The sequence below is a fragment of the Cervus canadensis genome, chromosome 8 (assembly GCF_019320065.1).
Source record: "Cervus canadensis isolate Bull #8, Minnesota chromosome 8, ASM1932006v1, whole genome shotgun sequence".
Taxonomy (NCBI): Eukaryota; Metazoa; Chordata; class Mammalia; order Artiodactyla; family Cervidae; genus Cervus; species Cervus canadensis.
The window spans coordinates 68,657,669-68,677,250 of NC_057393.1; the positions used below are offsets into that span (position 1 = coordinate 68,657,669).

The window sequence follows — 19,582 nt, forward strand, 5'->3', positions numbered from 1 at the left end:
TAGTAACATCTGTAGGTTGAGTAGTTTAATAGAGTACCCAGCTGAGTAGAGAAGAAATAATTGGCTATTTAAAGTCACTAGACTTGTCAGTTATCATGTGTATAAACTTTCCATCTTGGACCTGGACTCAGTTTTGGAGTTGAGGGCTGTTATGTGATAATTTAAATCTATAAGGAACGTTTCATTTGAAATGGAAGTAGATGAGAAGAGATATCAGTACAGCTTACAGGACAGAAAAAATATACACATTAGGACTAGGAACCAGACAATTTTGCTAGTTATTTAATAAGAAAGCATAGATCTTTCTCTTTTTTGATATATAAAAAAAATCTTATGGAAGTTTTTCTAGTACTTTTTAATTGTAATACAACATACTTCACAAACAATTTACCATTTTAACCATTTTAAAGCATACCATTCAGTAGCATTAATTACAATCACAATGTTCTGCAACCATCCACACTTTCAGGGCCTTTAAATTCTTCACATTAGACAGGCAAATTACAAATAATGATAGTATTTTCTGGTGGAAATTGAGTATTAGGAAGATGGGAAAAAACAAGTTTGCAATCTGAACTCTTCATTAGTGATAAACGTTGGCTAGAAAGACTCTGCAGAGGCTTATCCATAGAAAGAGAAATGGGGGACCAGTGTCAAAAATAGGAAAGGTTGGAGTAAATACTAACAAAAATCTTAATACATACTTTCTGAGAGGATAAAAGTTCAGAACAGCTTTGGTCACAGTGAATAGGAATAAATTTTGGTCAATTTGGAGTTGATGAGGGATGCTCAGGAAGAGAATAATACAGGGTAAGAGGAGGTTTTAAAAGACAGTCTATAATGCAGTGGGACCAGGGAGAAGAAACTTGGAAGTTCCTAGGAGTTTAGGAGTTGGTGGGGAATAGGTCAGAAATCCAGAGCTAAGCAGAAGGCACAGATTCAGAAAGTCCTGGCAAAGCAGAAGTATTTGTGTAATTCCTAGGGCCCCAAAGAAAGAAGATCTTGCTTTAGCAATTATTTCTTTGGCAGAGCTGATGGGAATGGAATTGAAGCTTAGCAGGGGGTTAGGGAGGCAGAAACTGAGACTCATTAAGAAGTTCAGAGAAGGCAGAACTGATTTGGTAAGAAAGAGTGTGCAATGTGATTACAATTTCCTCAGTTCCTGGAAGGCGTGAAGAACCAAAATTTGGTTCTGAAAAAGGTTCTAAATTTTAGGGAGGTCAGAATGCAGCCCGATGGACGGTTACAGGACGGGAGAGAGCTTTCGGAGACGGCGGGTTTGGAAAGGATCTTCTCCCCTGGCCATACTTCCCTTCTTCTGTCTGTAACAGAAGAGGCCTGAAAAGCGAAGCCAGAGTAGGGATGTGGGGTGAAGCTGGGTGAAGGGGAGGCGTCCTGCCGGGGCGACACCCCGAGCTGGCCTTGACCCAGGCCCCGCCCCTGGTATACGTCATCAGCCCGCGCCGCGCGGCGCCGGTGGTATTCCGCCCCGCCCGCGCGGCGGTCGGTGCCCTGTCACTGCCTGCTCCGTCCATGGCTAGGGCCCTTGTGTTGTAAACTGACCACCAAAGCTCCCGACGCGGCCCTGGTCCTGATGGCGGCGGCGGCGGCGGCCCTGGCAGCCGCCGAGCCACCTCCCGCGATGCCGCAGGCGGCAGGAACCGGAGGGCCCGCCGCCCGCCGAGACTTCTACTGGCTGCGCTCCTTCCTGGCTGGAGGTGGGTGTCCCCCTGGGGGACCTGGCCGCGCGCGGAGTGGCCAGGGCGGGTTCAGGGGCAGATCGGGTGTAAGCGGCCGAGATGACATTCTTGGACTCTGGCTGCTCCAATACCCAGCCAGGTGTTTGCCGGACCTGCTGTAATCTCTTTCTAATAATCACTGGACTAGTGACAGCAGGAATCTGGGGAGAAACCGCCTCGAGGATAGGCTGGGGATGTGGAAGGGTATAACCAGGCACCCATTCTTCAAGGTTAGATAGCAGGGAAAAGAGGGTAGCCCCGTAAGGGACCCTAGGGTTTCAGTGAAACATGCTGGGCACTCCTTTCTTTTATAGAGATTAGGCGATCGAGTGTAGAATTGGATTTTGCTGTTTGCTTAAAAGAAAGCAAAAAAAAAAAAAAAGCAAATACTGGAAGACAGCTGTTTAAGAATGACTGGGAAGTTGTGCAAAACTGTCTACAACCAAAACTGGTTCCGGTGGTTCTAGCAAACTGTGCAATAGCTACTTGACATGTAGCTGGTGAAACCCTACTGCTGGTGTGACTGTGGGGCCGGAAGTTTCATGTTATCTCTCAGAAATTTCCTCTGCTTTCCCATAAAGAGATGTTTCAGTCTCTACCCTCTCTTAATTTACTGGGTTGTCATCACTTAATTATTTAAGGCTGAGACTTTTTAAAATTCCACATTATAAGCACTTGTAGAAAGATATGTGTACACTGCAGTAGTATTAAGAATTAGTTTGTTCTGCTGATAAAAAAGGTCGTTATTTATACAAGGAAATACTTGAGTGCCTGCTCTGTTTCTGTTACAAGCTCAGTGTACATCAGAGAACAAAGATCCTAGAGTTTACGTTGGTTGGGGACTTGTGGTGAGAAAGACAATGAACAACATGAAAAAATAAGTTGTATGGTGTATTAGAAATGACGAATGAAATGGGAAGAAGTATCGTTTTGATAATGGGGCAAAGAAATGGAGACGCTAACTGGTATAGTATTAAATAGGATAATTTGTGGTATGTCTCGTTGGGAGAATGACACAAGAAAACTTGAAAAGCGGAGGGAGTTTAGCAAGTTGATTTCTAAGGTGGAGCACTCCGGGGGGAGAGAAAAGCTAAAGCAAAATCTTCAAAGTCAAGGAGGGCCTTATCATTCAAAGAACAGCAGTGAGACCTGTGCAACTGGAGCCGAGTGGTATTGATGGGGCAAGGAGGTTAGAAAGTTAAAGGGGACAGGAAGTGAAGGGTCTTGCAAACCATTGTAAAGATTCTGACTTTTACTAGAGTGAAGTAAGGAGCCGTTACAGGTCTGTAGCAGAGACGTAACATGATATGGCATGTTTCCAAAGGATCACTTTGGCTGCTCTGTGGAGAATAACTGTAAGGATGTAAATATGGAAGGTGGGGGGCCAGTTTGGTGGTTACTGGAATAATTCAGATGTTAGATGATGGGTACTTGAATCAGGTTAGTAACAGGGGAGGTGGTGAAACATGATAATCTGAATATGAAAAGAATAAATGGTTTTCTGACAGATTAGAGATAGGGTAAGGAAGAGAAGTCAAGAGGGACTTCTTTGGGTCTGAACACCTGAAAGGATGAAGTTGAAACAGGAAGCCTGTAGTTGGAACAGCGTTCATGATGGTGGTGGGGAAAGATCAGGAATTCAGTTTTGGGCATATTATGTTTTGTAATGTTGACACCAGAGTGGAGTCTTACGGTAACATGTAAGCCAGGTTAGCAACTAGGACTCTCATATGCTACTGATGGTAATGCAAATGGGTACAGACACTTTGGAGAAGTGTGGTTATCTATGGACATTTGTATACCCCCAGTTGATCCAGCTACGATCCAACAGTTCCACTCTGAGGTATATACCCAACATATGTATTTATGTTCTTATCTTTGATATTCATAATATCCCTAAAGAATAAGCAACCCAAATGTCCATCAGTGTTAGAATATATAACTGAAATATGGTATTATCATAGAGTGAAATACTAATAACACTGAAAATGAGTAAATTCCTCCCACACCAACAATATGTATGAATCTCACAAGTGTAATAATGAACAGGAGGAAGCCAGATACACTCACTGCATACTGTGTGATTTTATTTGTATAAAGCTCAGAAACAGCCAAAGCTAAATCCATATTGTTGGAACTCAGAGGACATTTGGTTGTCTCTGAGAAGCAACAAATAGTGATTTGAGTATAAGAGAGGGACTTTTGGGAGACTGGTGATGTTCCATTTTTTTGATTTGGGTGACCTTTCTTTGGATCATGGAACTAACATCCCACGCACTGGGACTAAGAGTTCGCATGCTGCAATGAAGATCCCCTGTGTGGGACAGTCGAATAAATAAATATTAAAAAAGGAGTACTTACCTCAGAATGTAATTGTAATGATTAAATAAAAAAGTACCTGTAAAAGCCTAGGCACAGTGCCTGCAGGTGAATCTCTTAACCTAGTAACTTGTACAAAGGAAAGCATACTTGTTTTTTTAGTGATGATTAGCAATGGTCTTTTGCAAGTATCTCAAGTTTAGTTGCTTAAAATGAAGATAAAGGCTACTTGACCTAACTCAGTGGACTTTTGTAATGATTAATCGAGCCATAAAGTAATATGATGAGCAAGATATTATAAAAGAAACTACTTATTCAGCAGATTCTAAATAATTTTTATATGGTTAATTCATAATGACTGGGAAGATAAACTATTCTGAAACCAAATATACCCCAATGCAAATTGTTTTTAGTTTATCCTCAATTTTGAGTGACCATGACTGTTATTTCCATTAGTTCAAGTAAGAGAAGCTTGATATAGAAGCTTACATGTGGGTTTAATATTTGAGTACAAACAGGCAACTTATTTCTGGATATCTCAGAATATGGATTTTAGCACCAGTTACATGCTGAGCTATTAAGTAAATGTGTGTGGATTTTAAATTATTTTGTCTTACATTTTAAAAAATTTTGTAAAGACTGCATTCATTCATTCATTGAGTAAATGGGTATTGAGTACCTGTTGAGTGCCAGCCCCTGAGCTAGTCTCTGGGGATGTAGTAGTGAAGCGACCCATGAAGTTCCAGTACTCTTTTATCTTTCTTAACAAATGTGTGATGATGAACATAATCATAGAAAAGACACCAAGGACTTTTTTGTCCACCTTTTTATAATAGTAAAAACTCATTTGGTTGAGTGCTTGCTACATATAAGGTAGTTTGTAAAAGTGTCTTAGTCTGTTCAGGCTTCTATAACAAATATACTATAGTCTGGGTAACTCATAAGAATAAACTTCTTTCTCCAGGTTCTTGAAACCAGAAAGTCCAAGGTCATGGTGCCAGCAGCTATCTGGGGAGACCCTGCTTCATCATAGCTGTCACCTTCTCACTGTGTTTTCACACAGTGCAATGGGCCAATGATATCTCTGAGGCCTCTTTTTGTGGGGGATGGTGCTTGTGGGACCCGAGTTCCCTGACCTGGGATGGAACCTCTGCTTCTCTTAGAGGGGGCACAGAGCCTTAACCACTGGACCACCAGGGAAGTCTCTGGGGCCTCTGCTCTAAGGGCATTAATTCCATTCATAAGTGTCCTAATTACCTCCTCTAATACCACCTCCCACCTCTAAATACCATTACTAGGAATTAGTTTTCAACAGTTTAGTCGCTCATTCGTGTCTGACTCTTTGTGACCCCATGGACTGCAGCACACCAGGCTTCCCTGTCCGTCATCAACTCCCAGAACCTACTCAAACTCATGTTCATCGTGTCGGTGATGCCATCCCACCATCTCATCCTCTGTTGTTTCCTTCTCCTCCCACCCTCAATCTTTCACAGCATCAGGGTCTTTTCAAATGAGTCGGTTCTTCACATCAGGTGGCCAAAGTATTGGAGTTTCAGCTTCAGCATCAGTCCTTCCAGTGAACGTTCAGGACTGGCTTCCTTTAGGAAGGACTGGTTGGATTTCTTTGCAGTTCCAGGGACTCGCAAGAGTCTTCTCCAACACCACAGTTCAAAAGCATCAATTCTTTGGTGCTCAGCTTGCTTTATAGTCCAACTCTCATATCCATACATGACAACTGGAAAAACCATAGCTTTGACTAGACAGACTTTGTCGCCAAAGTAATGTCTCTGCTTTTTAATATGCTGTCTACGTTGGTCATAACTTTCCTTCCAAGGAGTAAGCGTCTTTTCAATTCATGGGTGCAGTCACCATCTGCAGTGATTTTGGAGCCCAGAAAAATAAAGTCAGCCACTGTTTCCACTGTTTCCCCATCTATTTGCCATGAAGTGATGGGACCAGATGCCATGATCTTAGTTTTCTGAATGTTGAGTTTTACGCCAACTTTTTCACTCTCCTCTTTCACTTTCATCAAGAGGCTCTTTAGTTCTTCTTTGCTTTCTACCATAAGGATGGTGTCATCTGCATATCTGAGGTTATTGATATTTCTCCTGGCAATCTTGATTCCAGCTTGTGGTTCATCCAGCCCAGCATTTTGCATGATATACTCCGCATATAAGTTAGATAAGCAGGGTGACAATATACAGCCTGGATGTACTCCTTTCCCGATTTGGAATTTCAGGAAACACAACTGTATACAACAAAAAGTCTTTCTATATTGTCACCTTAGAAGCATGTCAAGCTAGTAGGACTGAACTGGATTCTGATTTATGTTAAAGCCCATGTATGTACTTTACTCTCATCCACATGTCTGCACAGTGGCCTGTGGTAGGGACAAAATATATAATTGCTGGATGACTGAATGTAGTAGTGAAGGGACCCACAAAGTTCCAGTACTCTTGCATCTTTCTTAACAAATATGCAATGATGAAGAGCTGAACATAGTCATAGAAGAGACACCAAGGACTTTTTTGTCCACCTTTTTATAATAGTAATAACTCACTTGGTTGAGTGGTTATTACATGTAAGATACTTCACAAAAATGTCTCAGTCTGTTCAGGCTTCTGTAACAAAAGTACTAGAATCTGGGTAACTTGTAAGAATAAAATTCTTGTACCGTAAATGGATAACTGAATTTTATGGGTAAAATTTGGTTATTTCAATGAGAAGTCATCCAGAAGAAGACGTTTCAAACAGAGTCTTGTAGCTGTGTAAATACGTCCAAGTGTTTGTCCCATCACCACTTTTAGCAAGACTCCAGTGTTCATCAGCAATTAGGGGGCAGATTTACACTCTTTAAGCTTATTTTCAGGCCTGACATGCTCAATTATTAAGTTATAGAGAATGGGAGCCAATCATCTTCCTGTCTCTGCTTCTGGGCAGTTCTACTTGTAGAGATCAAATGAGAATTAGAGAGTTTGCTAGCTGAATCAGTTCAGGTCAGTCGCTCAGTCGTGTCTGACTCTTTGCGACCCCATGGACTGCAGCATGCCAGGCTTCCCTGCCCATCACCAACTCCCAGAGTTTACTCAGACTCATGTCCATTGAGTCGGTGATGCCATCCAACCATCTCATTCTCTGTCTTCCCCTTCTCCTCCAGCCTTCTATCTTTCCCAGCATCAGAGTCTTCAATGAGTCAGTTCTTCGCATCAGTTCAGTTGTGTTCGAATTTATTTATTTTTTATTAGCCAAATTTATTTATTTATTAGCCAAATAAATTTAATCATGATTTCTATTTGGAAAGAAATGGTATGCCATGTGTTCCTGATCTTTTCAAATTTTGTAGGTATTGCTGGATGCTGTGCCAAAACAACAGTTGCTCCCTTGGATCGAGTAAAGGTTTTGTTACAAGCTCACAACCACCATTATAGACATTTGGGTGAGTTGACAGATGCTGAAGATAAAAATGAAAATGTTGTCCATTTGCTGGCTTGGTTTCTAGTTGTGAATTATAGTGGAAAGAGGACACAAAAGGGAGTTCAAGTTTGGAGGCAAATTTACAGGGGATGTAGCTGTTACCATTTTAATATTTTCATTTGCGATAGTGGTTATGTAGTTATCATTTTAGGATACTAATGTACTCTGAACTAGAATCTTTGGATCATTGAAGTAAATACTGCATATTTGTTTATTGAGATTAACAAGTCACGTCCTTAACAGACACACGTGACAGCTTAGCTTGATTAAGAAAAATATACAGTTAGTGATACAGATTAGGTTGTTCCTTTAAACACTTAAGTGTGTGTTGTAGATACCTTAGGACAAACAGAATCCAGTGCAGCTAGTATATATTGATAAACTTGCATTGTTAAAGAAATATCAAGTCCTTAGTTGTTCTTTACAGACATAAAAATCAGCTATTATATTTAACTTGGACACTCTAATAACATATCATTGGTGGGAATAAGAATTTTTTATAGCTTTTTTGGAGGGCATTTTGATAATATGCGTCAAAGTCTTGAAAAGATAGGTACTCTTTGGCTTTGCAATTCTAGTTCTAGGAAGTTGTTTTAAGACAGTAATCAGAAATATGCCCAAAGAGGTATATACAAGAATCAAAGTATTACTTCTGCTGGTTTAAAAAATAAGAGCCAACCAAAATGTTTAATAATAGAGAATTGGTTAAGTTAAATAATAAGTATTATTTAAATAAGTCCATATTATAGACTCTTTCACAATCATAAAAATTATAAAAGAATATTAACTGACTAGGAAGGATGTTTGTAACAGTTAAATGAAAAAATATTGCAAATGATTTAATGACATTGCATTTTATCTAAGTAAATGTGTGTTTAGAGAAAATGCTAGAAGGAGAAATATGAAGATTAAATGCTTAATTTTCAATGGTGAGATTATAGTTAATTTTTTTCTCTAAGCTTATTTGTAATATGTATTGAACATATATTAACTTTTTAATTAGAGGGCAAAAGATTTAAAACAAAAAAATTAATGTGGACAGACACCAAGAAAAAAATTAGGTTAAGGCAACTAACTCATAACACTCCATCGCTTTTACAGTTTTATGCTTCAATGATGTGTGCTCTGCATGATCTATTCATCATTTTATAAGAAGGATATTTAACCAAGTGAATAGTTCAGTTATTTTAACAATTGGGTTTTTAAAACATGATTTTATTTTTATTTATTGTGGTTCATTTTATTTTCAGTAAGTAAATCTGCTCTTTAAATTGAAAGAAAAAAATTGCTAATATCTCTGTGTCCAAGAATGAATTTATTATCTTTACAGTGTACTGCTCACTCAGGTATAGAAAGAATCAGATCTTTGAAATTATTGAGAGACTATATATAAAACTGGGAAGGAAGGAAATGATTTTCTTTTGTTGTCTAAATTGAGGATGAAAGGAGTTATATTACTCAGTATCTGGTGGTGTTTAACAATGACCCAACATATGAATGTCTGAGCACTATTGTTTTATTCCTTTAAACTTCTCCCCATGCTGATGTATGTTGTTTTGTTTCCTGATTTGTAATCATTAGGTTACATATTCACATTAGATTTCACGCTCTACAGGGCTGCATGCCATGGGTTGCAGTGTACCCTACAAGGCATTCAGAATTTGAAATAGAATTCCTGGAGTGCAGCAATGAAGAGATTGGTGTACTTTCATGTCTCTTTGAAATATACAACCCCCCCAAAAAAGTATTAGTGGCTTTTTAATTTATTTGAAACATGTTGTTGGGCATTTTATTCTGGATGCCTCCCTTTTTACATACATAAGGTAGTTTTTAAACTTTGCTTAAATTTAAAAGCAAGCATGATTTTTCACAAAGATGAAAAAGATATGCTATTGAATAAGACTTCCACTTTAGCTTCTTTTAAAAAGTGTATAGCATTACCTCCAAGGCATCAAAAACTACTTTTTATTTTGAATCAAAATTATTCTGACCAAATGAAAAACATGAGTTGTAATTAGAATTTCTTCTTCTCCAATTTGCAGTGAATATAAGGAAATTTTTTCCTGTAATATATTGAAAATCTTTGACCTCCATTTAACTTTTTATAACCAATGTGATATAAAAATAGGGAGTTGAATCATAATAGGCTTATTTAAAAATCCTCTTAATTTTGTTATCTTTACATTTTATTTTTATTTTTTTAATGTATGTTTTCACAAGTTCATAATTCATAAAGTATAAAGCAAACATCTTTCTCTTTATCTCTTCATTAGAATTAAGCATTTTTACAATTTTCTTCCATTTCCCTTCAGAGCTTATGTGTATATACACAAACGTATGCTTATATTTTATCAAATGTTCCTTGCACTTCTAGCTTGGTAAAAATAAGAAGGATACAGAAAAGGATCTAAAGAACACACAAGCTCGATATAACATAGACACAGAAGACTTTGCACCCTACAGAGAATAAATATTCTTTCCAAATATGCTTATAACACATGCAAAAATTGGTTCAGTGTTATACCGTAAAGAAAAATCTCAATTTCCCAAAGTAATAATAATACAGACTATAGGTTGAAGGAGAAAAAACAGTGTAATTATCTCCAGGGATATTTAAATGCCATTTGAAAACATTCAACATCTGGTGTGTTTTTTTTTTCCCCCTAGCTGAGATTTTTGTGAAAAGCGTATGGCTAGACTTGGTCTTTTAACAGAATTTGAGAGTCTTTGGCTTTTAACAGAAGAATTTATATAATTTAGATTTCTTTTTCAGTTATAGATTTATGTTTTCTGTTCATTGTGCTTTTCTTGTGTCCTCCCCAGCCACCCTCCCTTGCTCTTTGTCTCCTGGTTTCCTTTTCTTGAAAGTACTTTATCTATTTCCCTTCTATTAATTATTTCTCTTTAAATATTTGTAACAAAGAGTTTTAGAGAATAATTTAATAAACATTTGGAGCCACACAGAACTTCAGAAATAATCATTATCAGTACAGTTGAAACCTCCTCTGTACTTCTCACTCATTGTCAGCCTTCCTGTTCCTGCTCTGTGGCCATTGTTCTAAATTTAATTTCCCCTAAATTGTTAAAAACACATTTGAGTATCTTAATCTGAGCTTAATGTTAGTCTTTTCTTCCTGCAGGAAGGTGTTTTTGATAGAACTTAGGGGTGGTGTCTGAATATATTTAGTTTTATTATTTGTATATTTTGGAAGAACTTCATGTATTATATGTATATATATATTTATATACATAAATAGAATTCTTTTTAATAATTAGTCCACTTAGATATCTGTTTATTAAAAATGCTTTTGGGTTTATCTTTTCTTGGATGTTAATAAGTACCTACCAGTTTTAATTTCTGGGAAGAGATCAAAAGGTTTCTTGAATTCTAAACTTTGAGATCAGCCCAGTGATTTACCTTCATATTTGATAAAATTTTTGTTTGAAAAATTTGGAAAGAAACTGGAACTTCAATAGTTTAATGATATAATTTAAATAGTTTAATATGGAATGTAGAAGTCTGTACTACAAACAGGATTCATGATTGGTATTGGAATAATAAACATCAATATGTCAGACCAGAACTTAGTCTTTTGTTTATCTGTACTCCTAATTGAAGTATACTATTAATAAAAATTTGCCCTGAATTTAGTGTTTTTTGTTTTTTTTTACTTTTTATTATGGGAACTTTCAAGCATACAGAAGTAGAGAGAATGATCTAATGAGACCCAGGTTCCCATCACTGCTTCAACAGTTAACAACATGTGGTCAGTTCCATTTCTTACACCATTGCCTCTTCCCACTGGCATATTTTAGGTTACGCTCCAAATATTATTCCATTCATAATTGTCTCAGCATACATCTCTAGACTAGAAAGACTACTCCAAAAATAATAATAATAATTTATTAATATTATATTATATTCATTAAAGGTTCAGATTTCCATGAAAGTCTTGTCAGCTTTCTTTTTGTTTTTACAGTTTGTGTGTTTAATCAGGATTCCTATGACATCAATATGTTACAGTGTTAGAATTGGTTGATATTATTACTTGTGGCCTATAACATTTTCCTATACTTCTTTACTTTTTTCCTGTTTATTTTTGGGGAAAGAAAACTTGGTTATTTGTCCTATGGAATCCTCCATGTTCTGAATTTGGTTGATTATGTCCCATGTTATTTTTAAAAATTAATTAATTAACTAATGAATTAACTAACCACTGGACCACCAGTGTCCCATATTATTTAGTGTCTTCTTATATCACCTGTATTTTCTGTAAAGTGATAATTAAATCTAGACTTTGGTAAGAATATATCATAGGTGGTGCTGTGTACTTGTGTAAATAGTTTTTTAATTGGTAGGTTTTTTATTTCTTTTATTAGCAGTTTCCTGCTTGAACAAACCACACATGTATCTGGGTTAGTCTAGGAAACCTTCCTTCATCCTTCTAAATAGCTAGTCATTTCCATTGCAATATCTGGACTTTGAATATAATTTCTATGACTTTTTTTGGTTATTATAGATTTAATTAATTATTTACTGTAACTTGTAGCTGCTCTTGCTGTGTTTTACATGTTTACATGCTGTGCTTAGTCAGTTGTGTTTGACATGTTTACATGAGGAATGTTTGTATTATTTGGACATATGATGTATTTCAAGTAGCTTTAAGTGTTATACAGAAATTACTATTCAAGTAATTCGTCAAGCAAAATTATATCATGAATGATGGCATAGTAATTTTTATCTGTGATTGTCATGAAAATTTGGATTTAGGTAGTTTTCTCTGTTGTAATAGTATTTTTCTTCTAAAAATCTTTCTAAAAATAGGAGTATTTTCTACATTGCGTGCTGTTCCCAAAAAGGAGGGATACCTTGGATTGTATAAAGGGAATGGTGCAATGATGATTCGAATTTTTCCCTATGGTGCAATCCAGTTTATGGCATTTGAGCAATATAAAACGGTACTTGAACTTTTATCTTTTTTTTTCCTCTTTTATATCTTTGAATAGCATACTTAGTTGTCAAGGCATTTGCTTTGGCCTTTAACATTACTTTGGATGAATGGGTAAAGTAATGCCTTTTTGAAGGAATAAGACTTCTGATAATTAAAATTTTTAAATATAACTTGAGTTTGGTGTTATCTGTTCCAGAATTGTTAGTCATTTTTGACTAGATTGTTTATGTTCAGACTTATGAAGAAGAGCCAAGTGGATAATAGTAAATCCATAAAATATCAATAGCTTTTTGATGTGCTTTTTGTTTCTCAGTTGTAGGAGAGGAATACTGAGACTTTGGATTTTCCTAATAAATAAAATAGTGAAACCATATTGTGAAAGTCTGTTTTTAAGTGATGTTATAAGTTGACACCTTTCCCCATCTTACTCACTAAGTTTCTCTTCCCTGCCTGACTGAAAGTTCATCCTTTCAAACATCTTAATGTAGAAAGGGATTAAATGCATTACATATCACAGGGCATCTTAAAATGAAAAGTAAGCATTAGAGATTGGGAACAACATTCTAACCTAGTCAGACAGATAGAGTCAATGCTATTATATCAAGACTTCAATAAATGCTTCATTTACATTTTATTCCTACTACTCCCATTCACACTTTAAGTATTTGTGGTCATCAGTGTGTAGTATAGTATATTTGGCAATATTTTTTCTGTAAAAGTGCATAATCAGAGCAGATGCCACAGAGCAGATTGTTGTTGTTTAGTCGCTAAGTCGTGTCCGACTCTTTTGCGACAGAGGTTTCGACAGAGGAAATAACTGACCTCCTTTTGATGTGATATAACACTGCTCAGCTTTATATAATTGTGCTCATTTCACTCACATTCAGTACTAATTTCCTTTTTTTTAAAAAAAGCTAGTTCTATAACCCTTTTGAAAACAGTCTTTATCATTAAACAGTGAAGTTGGCAGCATTTAAGAAATATCTCATTTAATTTGTTGCTTTTGGTTTCTAGCTAATTACTACAAAACTGGGAGTTTCTGGTCATGTGCACAGATTAATGGCTGGATCCATGGCAGGTAAGGAGTAGGTTTATTTTATTTCTGCAAATTAATTTCCTATTTAAATACTTAATTTGCTTTAGGTGGTATGTGTGACGTTGATCACATAGCACGCATTTGTTATCTTCCTATGCTTAATTATGCAAAAATCATGTATGTCCCAACTCAGAGGCTTTTACAGTAGGAGATGGTAAGGAGTAGTCTACACTTAAAACTATGTGAAACATATGTTCCCTTTGACAGATCTTCTTCTGGAAATGTGTATTTTTTTCTTTCAAAAAATTTTTTAAAATTATAATGGCTGTAGTAATACATATTCCTATACAGTGAAAATAGTTCCACTCCCAGGAAGCAGTCATATTATTAATAGCAGTTTTTTATGTTGTACTTTTTTCCAGTACTATTCTATAGGATTAGAACTTTTCTTTTACAATTATCTCAGGACTCTTTCATGTATCAGTACATAGAGCTTTCTTATTTTTGTAAATAACTGTATTGTATTTTAAGGTAAGAATGTACCACTATTAAGACTATGGGAAGGTGATATATCAAAATCTTAAATTTTTGTGGATTTCACAAGGTTTATAGGATTTTGATTTTTTTTTGGACCTAGATTTATAGTGTGCAACCTGACCTACCTTATCCATAGTTTTGCCTTATCCAATGTTTACTTAGCTCTTTTTCACTTCTGATAGGCTGACCCAAGATCAGTAAGTAGGAAAAAATAACCAGGAATGGTATTCAAAATGTTCAGCAAAACAACTGTAGAGGTGCTAAAAAATAGGACAAGTTTTGAAAGCCTCCAATTAACTTTTTCATGACTGGATCAGGAAATGGTATGTGGTGGTGGTGGAAGTTCTGGTTATAGGAGAGGACTATCACAGGCATGATGGGGGCAGATCTTGGGAGCTGGAGCAACAGCTGTCTCTCAACTGGTATTTCACAATGGCATGACAGTTATAACATACACTTTCTTTGTACTGGTCACAGACCTGAGTACTTGTACTTGACTTGTTATCCTTGAGCACTTGACATGTAGTTCAAAGAACAGTACTATGAAGAAAGTGCTATGATTATCTCTCATTTTACAGGAGAATTTTAATAAAGTTTTCAAATCTTAAAATTTATCATTTCTTACACGACTTAAAAAATTTTTTGTCTCTTAAATTTTATAAGTGACTGGTCAAATTCTTTCAGGGTTGTAGGAAAGATAAAGTAGGATTATGAGTTAAATCCTGCTTTGTATTATTTGCTTTTCATGACACTTGTTTATTGATTGAACAGCATGTTCATTTGGTGCTTTCAGCTTCGTTTTTCTGAAATGAAAGGCATGTTAACGTCAAAATTTCATTATATACTGGAAAGTAATACTAAACCAAAGGAACTTCAATTATAAGTTATTCAAAAATAATTTCATTTCTGTATTTTCGGCTGGGTCTTTGTCGCGGCGCAGCCTTTTCTCTGGCTGTGGTGTGCAGGCTCCTCACCGCGGCGGCCGCTCTTGTGGCGCATGGGCCGCGGGGCAGGAAGGCTCCTTAGCTGTGGTGCGCGCTTGGGCTTCCTTGCTTCGCGCATGTGCAGTCTTCCTGGACCAGGGATTGAACCCGTGTCTCTTGCATTGGCAGGTGGATTGTTTCCCCCTGAGCCACCAGGGAAGCCCCTCAATTATGTTTTAATTTTAATTTATTATTATTATTTTGGCTGTTCCAGGGCATGTTGGAGTCGGTCCCTCACCCCCTGCAGTGGAGGTGGATAGGCTTAACCACTGGACCACCATTGAAGTCCAATGTGGTATTTTAAAAAAACATTGACATAGTCATCATAAAGCGAATCAGAACTTAGTTGAATAACCTCAAACTTACTTTACAGCACAGCATTGTTTTTTATTTGAACAATGTAAGATGTCATAATCTTTTCTCTATTTAGGGCTTCATAATTTTATACTTCGAGTAAAGGGTAAAACATGATTATCAGAAGAATAGTTCTTACCTCCCACTTATTCCAAGGATAAATAAACATATTTAAAATCTTCAGGAATTTTCAAGATTTATCAGAGTACAAAATTACTAAAAGTTTTCTTGCTAAATTCTAAAGTTTAAAATTACATTTAAATCATCGAGTTGCTTTTAGAAATATCAGACAACAACCCCTCCATACTCCCCCTGCAAAAAAAAAATTGTAATTTTTAAACATCCTGGTTAAAAGATTTTTTTTTCCTTAGGAAGATTTGATTAATTGCTCAAATTCAAAAGAAACACACCATATAAAAACATGCTGAAATCAACTGGCTGAAAAATTGTAAAACTAGATCATCAGTTGAGTATTATAGTAATCATGGGCACTGTTTTTACCATTCTCTGAGGTACAGTTATGTTATGGCAGTTGTTCAGCCTGACTTATAGTCTTATAGCTTTTAAGCTCATGCCTCCTTTACCTTTACAGATTTCTGGATGACCTCATTTTCTACAGTTTACTATTTTGGTCACTTTGTCAATCCATTTATTTCATGTTAAGCCACTTGAAGCCAGTAAGAAGACAATGAGAAGGCTTGGGGCATATAACAGGAAAGAAGAAATAAATGGAGTCTCAGAGAGCAAATGCGAAAGGCAAGACAAAGTGATCCAGATAGGAAGCAGAAAAAAAATACAGGAGTTGTAAAAGTTTACAGAAGTTTAAAAAATAAAATGAATAGTGATGATTTGGATAAATAAATCCTAGCAAAATCTGATGTTTAACCAAATTGTGTCACCATGATCAAGCCTTAAAAAATGGTCAGTTTTTTTATTCTTTTCTATAGTTGTTAAACTCCTTAATATGAACCATATCAATAAACATGAAACTTGTTTATAGAAAATCTCTCTTCATTTTATTTTGTAAAAATTTCCCTTGCAAAATATTTAGCATAAGCTGCAAAAAATTAGGCCACGCTGCAAAATATGTAGTTCTTAAATATCTGGATAATAAGATATTTGCTGTGAATTAAACGTGGTATTACTGCCACACCTTCTCTTAGGAACATCACATTTGCACTGTATTAGTTTAGACTCAGACTTAAAAGAGGCCATTTAGAAAAGTCACTGCCTGGACTGCCAGACAAGACTGGTTTGAATACCAATAGATTATAAAAAACAAGTTAAATAGTTGGGAAATGAATAGCTTGAAAACAAATAGCTCAGATGGAGAGCTTAAAATCAAATTGACTGAAATGAAGGATTGACATTTCCAACAACTGGACTGCTGGAATTCTTTTTTTTTTTAATAATTTTATTTATGGCTATGCTGAGTCGTTGTCGCTGCAGGAGTTTTTTCTCTAGTTGCTGCGAATGGGGACTACTCTTTAGTTGCGGTGGCTTCTCATTGTGGTGGCTTCTCTTGTTATGGAGCGTGGGCCCTAGAGCCTGGGGTAAGGAGCTGTGGTGCACAGGCTTCACTGCTTCACAGCATGTGGGAGTCTTCCTGGATCAGGGATCAAACCCGTGTCTTCTGCATTCTGGCGGTTTCTTTAGCACGAAGCCACCAGGGAAGCCCTGACTGCTCGAATTTCTGAACTAAAAATTTAAATGTTAGGAAGTATTAAGTAAATGTTTGAGAAAATGCAATTATAGGGAAGGCAATATATGTTGTGATATGAACCAGAAAATTTAGTCTCAGATTCTACTCTGTGATACAGAAACTCTGTGGATTTGGTCAAATCTCTGGTGTTTTACAAAACTGGAAGACTATTTTTAATCTAAAAAGTAACTCAGACATCAACTATACTGTAATAAAGAAGATAAAAATAAAAACTCAGCTTGTTTATGGAATTTTTAATAAATCATATGTTGATAAAAATCTAGGACTTAATAACTAAATTAGCTTATCAAGAGATTTTATCCCTAAAACAAATTGTTTCTATTACCTTGGACATTATATTTTTATTATGTTTAAGGTGAAAGTCGCTCAGTCATGTCTGACTACAGTCCATGGAATTCTCCAGGCCAGAATACTGGAGTGGGTAGCCGTTCCCTTTTCCAGGGGATCTTCCCAACACAGGGATTGAACCCAGGTTTCCCACATTGCAGATGGATTCTTTACCAGCTGAGCTATCAGGGAAGCCCCTTACTATGTTTAGTCAGTAACAAATTTGTCTAAATATTATTTATTTTTCAGATTTTTTTTTTCCTGTCATGCCACAGGGTATCTTAGTTCACTGATCAGGGATTGAATCCAGGCCCTTGGCAGTAAGAGCTGGAGTCCTAACCACTGGACTACCAGGGAATTCCCCTTACTTAAATTTTAAAAAGAAGATACTGATTATGCTTTGAATTTTTTTTAAAAAGTGCCCTTCAAAAACAAAACAAACAAAAAAAAAGTGCCCTTATTTTATTTTTAAAAGAATTCTTTAGGTGAGTTAAGCATATCACCATTTTGGGATTAGAAAAAAATAAGTAAAAAGTCAAATGTCCTGCTTACTGCTATGGAGATAGTCAGTTTTTCTTTTCTGATATCTTATCTGACAAGTAATAGAATTTTTAAAATACTCATGATCCAGTAACACTGTACTCTTTTGGTGCTAACACTTTAACTTCACAGTGGGAAGAATTTGAAAAGATGGTTTTTAGCTGATGATATTATTATATAATTCTGTCAGTAATAGTATCTTTGATTTCATTGGGTTTTCATCATTACTATATAATTTGAGCCATTACTAATGATAGGAAAGATATATATATATATAAACTGATTCTTACACATTTTAAGTTTCTACTTTCTTTTCAGGTATGACAGCAGTTATCTGTACTTACCCTCTTGACATGGTTCGAGTACGCCTAGCATTCCAGGTGAAAGGGGAACACACTTATACAGGAATTATTCATGCATTCAAAACGATTTATGCAAAGGTATTTCATTTTTACTTTTCTTGTCTATAACATGCCCTTTTATACTTAGGCAATTATTTTTAATGTTACCTAAGTAGTTTTTGTTTTACTTGTAATTATTAACATTAATAATAATTATGAAAACATATCTGTGTTTTAGTGTGGGTCCAGGATAATATTTCCATTATAATGTGTGCTTTTGTTCTTTTGCATTTGTCATAATGAGCTCAATGTAATTTTAATTCTAATTTTTCTTCATGCAAAAGGAAGGTGGTTTCCTTGGATTTTACAGAGGCTTGATGCCTACTATATTAGGAATGGCTCCATATGCAGGTATGTTTTAAATTTGGCAACATTTTGGCTTTTTCATTTTGTTGTAGGAATGATTTTAAAGTTGAGCATTTATTATTTAAGCCCCTAATCTATCCAGAATTGCTTTTTTCCTTTCTAAGCATAACCATTGATTAAATAATTTCTTCTTTCCCCAATGATCTGTAGTGTTACTTCTTAAAACAATAATAGAGTGCAGTTTTATAATAAGTCCTTATATTTGGTAGGACAAGTCCCTTGACCTTATGTTTCTTTTTTCCGAGTAATGTAAGGACTGTAGATATCTTGCTATTCCACATGCATTTTAGAATCATTTTTTGATGTTGTACAAAAGTCTTTGTTGGAATTCTGAATGAAATTGCATACAGAGCTTGGACATTTTTTGTTAGATATATTTATAGGCACCTTATAAGCATTGTTGTGTCTTTTAAAAACATTATGTTTTCAGTTTATTGCTTGATTTAATTTTTATATGATTTTATAGCTAGCCATTCTACTTGTTGGTATTATAGCCAGTTACCATGTAAGTGCTTTGGATTTCCTGTGTGGACTATCACATCCTGTGCAAATAACATCATTTTTCTCACTTCAGTTCAAATCATTATTTGTCTGTTTATGTTTATCTTGTTCTAGCTAAGGATCTACAGTACATCAGTGAATAAAAGTGGTGATAGTTGGCATTTTGGCTCATTACTGAATTTTAAAGGAAATGTTTCTAGTATTTATTTAGCTATTTATTTAGCCTAATGGATTATTTATCATGTTGAGGTAGTATGGTAAGAATTTTTATCTGAACTGGTGTTGAATCTTATCAGACACCCTTTTCTACATTTACTGAAATGATAAGTT

At 35.8% G+C, this 19,582-nt stretch overlaps 1 protein-coding gene across 2 annotated transcripts in view; it reads left to right on the forward strand.

The window, feature by feature from the left end:
* The first annotated feature begins 1,464 nt into the window (after positions 1-1,464).
* Positions 1,465-19,582, forward strand: part of SLC25A16 (solute carrier family 25 member 16) — a 28,776-nt gene continuing 10,658 nt past the window's right edge. Inside the window, exons 1-6 of one of the 2 annotated variants that reach the window (XM_043476777.1) lie at positions 1,465-1,718; positions 7,402-7,494; positions 12,358-12,491; positions 13,499-13,562; positions 18,303-18,424; positions 18,670-18,736. In XM_043476777.1, the coding sequence (XP_043332712.1) occupies positions 1,595-1,718; positions 7,402-7,494; positions 12,358-12,491; positions 13,499-13,562; positions 18,303-18,424; positions 18,670-18,736 (604 nt within the window). In that variant the 5' untranslated portion in view covers positions 1,465-1,594. Of the gene's footprint in view, positions 1,719-7,401; positions 7,495-12,357; positions 12,492-13,498; positions 13,563-18,302; positions 18,425-18,669; positions 18,737-19,582 lie in introns of those variants that run through there. The other variant, XM_043476778.1, reaches the window with a different exon arrangement.